At 50.9% G+C, this 6000-nt stretch overlaps 1 protein-coding gene across 2 annotated transcripts in view; it reads right to left on the bottom strand.

Annotated features, from left to right (window-relative positions):
- Positions 1–502: 502 nt before the first annotated feature.
- Positions 503–6000, bottom strand: part of wdr33 (WD repeat domain 33) — a 373687-nt gene continuing 368189 nt past the window's right edge. For both annotated transcript variants that reach the window (XM_060058112.1, XM_060058113.1), the window contains exons 18-21: positions 5436–5760; positions 4251–4471; positions 3618–3857; positions 503–1458 (exon numbers count right to left, since the gene is read on the bottom strand). In XM_060058112.1, coding sequence (XP_059914095.1) covers positions 1304–1458; positions 3618–3857; positions 4251–4471; positions 5436–5760 — 941 coding nt within the window. In that variant the 3' untranslated portion in view covers positions 503–1303. The remainder of the gene's footprint in view (positions 1459–3617; positions 3858–4250; positions 4472–5435; positions 5761–6000) is intronic.

The following is a 6000-nucleotide window of genomic DNA, read 5'->3' as shown; positions in this document are numbered from 1 at the left end:
ACGTTGACTCACTTGAAGGCGGGTGTCTGTTGGAAGTTTAAAATTGCATCTGCCCAGTGCCACACCTGGATCTGCCATAACCAATCGCTAAAGTTTGGCCGGGAATCACGTTGCGCAGGCTGTAAACAAACCAAACACCGTGCGTGAAGATGTCCGCCAACGAGAGCTGACTTTAACATCAGTTCTCAGCCACTCCCTGTTCGCTGATTGGACGCACAAAATTTGGATGGAGAAAACCCACTAACTACCGCAGACGTAGTACTGAAGGGAAATTAAAATTGAGCGGAAGTACTTAGGCGGGCAGAGCCAGGCTAGCTAAATGCCCTGGTGATAGACTTACTGGTTGGATATGTACACATAGTACAACATTCCACTGTCAACGCAGTGGAAAAACATTTAAGGTTTCAAATAAATGTACCCTTAAATTATTAGCAAGCAGTTTAGCGGGTAAAGGTCACACCGATCTTTTGGTCAGCACATAAATCAGAGACGGAGACAAAAACAGGTTTTGTAAACTTTGCACAAACTCTATTATATAGTCTTATACAAAATGGACAAAAGCAAACCAAGACAAACTGTACATTTACAAACAGAGGAAAGACACCCCGAGGTCGGAAGGTTCCTGGGATGGGGTGAGGATTGATGTCCTCCATTGATCACAATTAAAAAATTAACTTAAATAAACGGAGCGGATTTGGGAATGCAGAGGTCCTCTCTGGGAGGAGAACGCGACAGCTGGCGTGTCGGGACGAGCCTTCAGGAGCGACCGGAGAGACGATTAATTCCCTGGACCTCCCGCCCAGGCCGCCGCATCAGTCGGGTGTCCAACACGGTGCATCGTGAAACACGGGGTTCTGACTAAAAGTTCGGGTTCGAGACTTCGTCGGGCGACCCGCGTTAGTGTCCGAGGGGGGGTGGTCACACAATGTGAATGTGACGCCTGGTGGGGGGTGGGGGGGGAGAGTCACACAGTGTGTACATGACGCCCGGGGGGGGTGGGTGGGGGGGGGGGGTTACATGTCAGAGGCCGCGCCGAGGTCACATGGTCGCTGTGATGCATGGCCAATGGGCACACACATGGTGCCATCAAAGCCTCGCGGCGGCTACAAGGTCTTATCCACTGGGGTGAGAAGAAGAAAGAAAGAAAATCCTACTTCACTGATTCAGAAACTAAATCTGGTCACTCTGCCGGCCCATTGGTCAAGTCTTGTGTCGATCAACACAGTGGCGGCCAGTGTGAACCAGGTCAGTGGGCGGGACACCCAACACCAATGTGAAAGGGGGGGTTGGGGGGGAGCGGTCACTACCGGCCGCGGCCGCCGCGGGGGACTCCTCTGGGTGCCCCTCTCCTGAGAGGGGGACCTCCTGCACCTCCTCCTGGACCCCAGCCCCCACCCCCACGACCTCCTCGTACGGCCGGCCCATAGCCCCCCTCCTCGCCTCTCTGGGGGGGGCGACCTGTCGGGACAGAGAACAAGTCGACGGTCACTCAAACGAGAAAAATCGAAAGAAGTCGCACAAAAGTTAAACCCTCGAAGTGAAGATTTGCGTTTTTCCCAAAACTGACCGATAGCGTCCGACTTTAAACGATTTTTGCTTTTCATGACGGAAAAAGTTGTCGATGAAGCAGAACTAAAGTTGTTCCGATACCAGTATCGGAATTGCCTCGGATACTGCCTAAAAGGCCCGATCGGGTAACGGTGAGTACGCAAGTCTAGGCTCCGATCCGATACCGTCACGTGACTCATTTACCACACAGGCAGAGAACGTCACAAACACTACGGTGTTAGGCTGCGTTCGTTAACCGTCGGAGGTGGGAAGTCGGAATGGGAAACGCGTCGTCTCCGACCTACGTTCGGTCGAGCTACCAAGTCTGAAAAACAAGAACGCTCACCCTTAACTAGAATACATTTTTTATTATAATTATAGATTATAAATTTAGTTCTGAAAAAAATAATAGCCGACAGTAAGTGAATCGACTGAACATTGACGTCATCATAAGCAGGGGTGCACATAACTTTTTAATGAGTTTCTCAGGTGAGTACCAAGAGATGGTGTTTGGTACGCACCCCACACACACCAAAGTAACATCTGATCGAACGAAACTTGCCAATTTTTACAAAGGAGATACCATTTTCAATACAGAACTTCTTAAGCACAGCAAGTGTTTTATATATATATATATATATATATTTTTATTTTTTAAATCAAACTGCAGCAGCTTGACCTCGGAGCGTTTGAATATCTCTCAAAAGGAACGTTGCGATCAGCTGATTTTGCACACTTCTCGTGTGTGCGCGACACACACACACACACACACACACACACACACACACACACACACACACACACACACACACACACACACACACACACACACACACATTTCAGTGAGCTTATCATTCGTTTCGAGCCACGGCACATCGTTCTACCGTTAGTTACGCAAAAGCGTTGTAGTGACGTTACGCATCCCCGATTATGGGCGCGCATGCGTACCTGTTATGTGCACTCCTGATCATAAAGAAAACCCTTCAATAAGAACAAGTGTTATAAATAAGTAGTCACAATTCTAGATGCTGTATCGGTATGAGCTCGGTATCAGCCCATACTCATTTCAGATCATCGTAATCGGAAAAAAACAACCTCTAATCAGAGCTAGGGTTGCCGCGGTGTGGACATTTTGCACTCGTGTCAACACCGGTATTACCGAGTATAAACGGTATAAACTTTGAAACTAGGTCAACCGCCATCTTCTCCGTCAACTCTCCTCTCACACTCGGTGACAGCGTCTGGAAGCGCGCCAATTCTCGGGGACAGCGTCTTATAACGTTTAATAAATAATAGTATAATATAATTTTACAGATAATATCACGGCCAAAAGCTCTGTGCGCCTCCGGATGGCCGTAGCGCGGGGAGCTCTCGTAGGGATTGGGCTTCACAGGGTTTGTTTACCGGCGTTGCTATGGTTACCGGTCTTGTGCGTTCCAACGCTTTATTAGGTAACCTATCTATTAGGTTTGCACATATTTTTTTTTTATGAAAAAACACATAAAAAATAGGGGACCTATAATGCTTTTTCGACTTTGATGACCTATAAACGTTGTTATAATGATTGATAGTCATGTTTAACCATACTAAAGTGTCAAATAATGACGTACATGCATTTCGACGTACTCCCCTGCTGACAGTCTGGGGTGGCTGTGCAGAGCGCTCGGGACAACGTTTGCGATTCACTTGCTCACATTTCCGGGAAATCATCTACGTAGAGGCACTCCTGCCGCGCCCCCATATGCCTGGTCAAATCTGCCCGCAGGCGCGCTTCAAGGAAGCTAACCAATCACAACGTAGTTGGGTTGGCAGGAGGGGGGGGCGAGGGGGCGGAGAAGGACGAAACCGAGCGTTGACAGAGAACGCTGAAAGCGCCCAGATGAGAGGAAGGGGTTCCCGAAAATCGACATCGTTTTTTGTGCATGGTTATACATGACTATCAATCATTATAACAACGTTTATAGGTCATAAAAGTTGAAAAAGCATAATAGCCATTCCCCTTTAATCAAATAGGCCTAAAGATGACTCCGATTTATTATAAGCTAGCGAGCACCCCATGTTCCTCTTACCCTCAGGCCCTCCTGCTCCAGCTCCTCCTCCTCCTCCTCCTCCACCGGGAGGTTCGCGGGGGTCCCGGGGGTCCCGGGGGTCCCCGGTGCCCGGGCCGTCGTGCCAGGGCCGTTTGCGTGGGGGGAGGGACGCCATGTCCATGCCCTGCATGGAGGAGGGCGGGGGGGGACGCTCCCCCCTTCCGCCGGGGGAGGAGCTGTCCAGCATCGGCTGGCCGTCACCGCGGTAACCCTCGTGGCCTGGAGAGGACACACACGCACACACACAGGTTATGAAGACACGCACACCCATTAGGAACGCATCGTATATGTCACGTTACAGAGAGGTTACGAACACACAAACTAATTATGAACACACACACACCGTGTATGTGTGTGTGTGTGTGTGTGTTGGGGCAGGTTTGTTTGTGTGTTTGTGTTGGAGCTGGTGTGTGGGGGCGTGTACACGCCCCCACACACCAGCTCCAACACAAACACACAAACAAACCTGCCCCAACACACATACACAATCGCCAACACACACACACACACACACACTCCCAAACGCACGCCCGCCTCCTCTCTCTGCACCGCCGCCGCCCAGCAGAGCGGAGGTGGCGTCCGTCCCACAATGCACTATGTTGGGTTCCTTACCTCCTCCTCCACCTCGAGGCGGACCACCACCGCGGGGGGGTCTGCCCCGGCCGCCGCCGCCGCCGCCCTCCCAGCCGCGGCCCATCTCATCCGGGGCCTCAAAGCTATCGTCCTGGGCCCCGTACTCCTCCGAGTACCCCCCTCCTCCTCCTCCTCCTCCTCCTCCTCCTACTCCACCTCCCCCGCGGGCCCCCGGACGACCTGGACCTCCGCCCCGGAATCTGGAAGAGACGGGACGGTCAGGAAGCACACCTCGTATGTATTCCTACAGCGCCGGTACCGGCCCTCAGCTTCACATGCTGCTGTGTTTTTCTACGTCTCGGCAAGGCTTAATATCTTTACCTTAAAGGTGGGGTATGGAATTCTCTTCTTTGGCCATTTTTGCAAAATTACTTGAAAATCCTTATCGTAAGCCTCTTACAGCCACTGAGTTGGAAGTACTGACATGAAAATTAAACAAGTCAATCATCTGTCGAACGGGCAGGGCTCGAAAAACTCCAGCCAATGATTTTCAGAACCATCGAGTGGCATTGGACAGTAAGTACGTCAATCAAACGGTCGTACTGCACTCCCCCTCCCCCCGCGCGACCCCTTCGTGCACGTACTCAAAGCTCGTGACCCAGAGCAAGCTTGTTTGTTGTTATCCTGCGGTAGCTACTGGAGCGAGCTAACTAGCTAATGGCTCGCTCTCGCGCATCTGTGTACGCTCGTGCATGATTGCGCGTCCATGTACTTGGAATGGGTGGAGTCAGAGTCAGCGTTGAAGGAGAGCGGGTAGGACCATTTGAGTTGTGTATTTTCAAAATCTGCTGCTGTTTCACAAATCCCATACCCAACCTTTAAATTTGAACATTTTATATCTTTCATGAACCTTCATACCTTTAATATCCCGTAAATCTTCTTATCTTTAATATCACGGAAACATTCTTATCTTTAATATCACAGAAATCTGCATCTTATCTATACCATCAACCTTTAATCCTTATCTATAACGTCTAGTAAACCATCATATCTTTGATCTCTAATATCAAGTCAACTCCAACGTGGGTTAGGTTTAGTCCTCGGTTCAGCCTTTGGATAGAGGCTACGGTTAGAAGTCATCGACGCAGAAGCGTGTTCTTCATCACTCCATCCTCCACACATGCATACAACAGTCATGGCGGGTAGTGCGCTGAGCAGGCTTACCTCATGTCCCTGCGCCCTCTGAACTCTGCTCCGTCGCGAGGGAACCCCTCGTTGCCCCAGCTCCCTCCACCCCTCCCTCCTCCTCCTCCTCCTCCACCCTGGTAGCCCTGGTTCGCTCCCTGCCTCCAACCCTCCTCTCCTCGGCCCCCCTGGAAGTCCGAGCCCCCCTCAAAGTCCTGGGGTCCTCGTCGCCCCTGCTGGTTGTCCCCCCAGTAGGCGCCCTGGTTCTGGTCGGGCCCCCCAGGACCGCCCGGACCACCGGGACCACCCGGGCGGTCGTGGGGGGGTCCCATGTGGTGGTTAGGAGGCGGACCTCTGGGGTCTCCTGAAAACAGGAAACCATCACAGGGATATCAGGGTTGATGGCTTGTTTTTCTTTGCTCAAAGACGTCACGTAACACTTCATTCCACTACCAATGTAGTGGAAATACATTTACCGTTTAAATAAATGTGCCATTCAACTTTGAGTAGAGAATTGCGAGCGGTTTCTAAGGGATCAAGGTTAAACCAATCATTTCGACCAAATGAATGAGACCTGAGAGAAAACAAGTTTTGTAAACTTTGC

Source organism: Gadus macrocephalus, chromosome 8, assembly GCF_031168955.1.
Source record: "Gadus macrocephalus chromosome 8, ASM3116895v1".
NCBI lineage: Eukaryota > Metazoa > Chordata > Actinopteri > Gadiformes > Gadidae > Gadus > Gadus macrocephalus.
The sequence above is the reverse complement of the archived record's forward strand: the minus strand, read 5'-3'. Positions and strand labels throughout refer to the sequence as shown.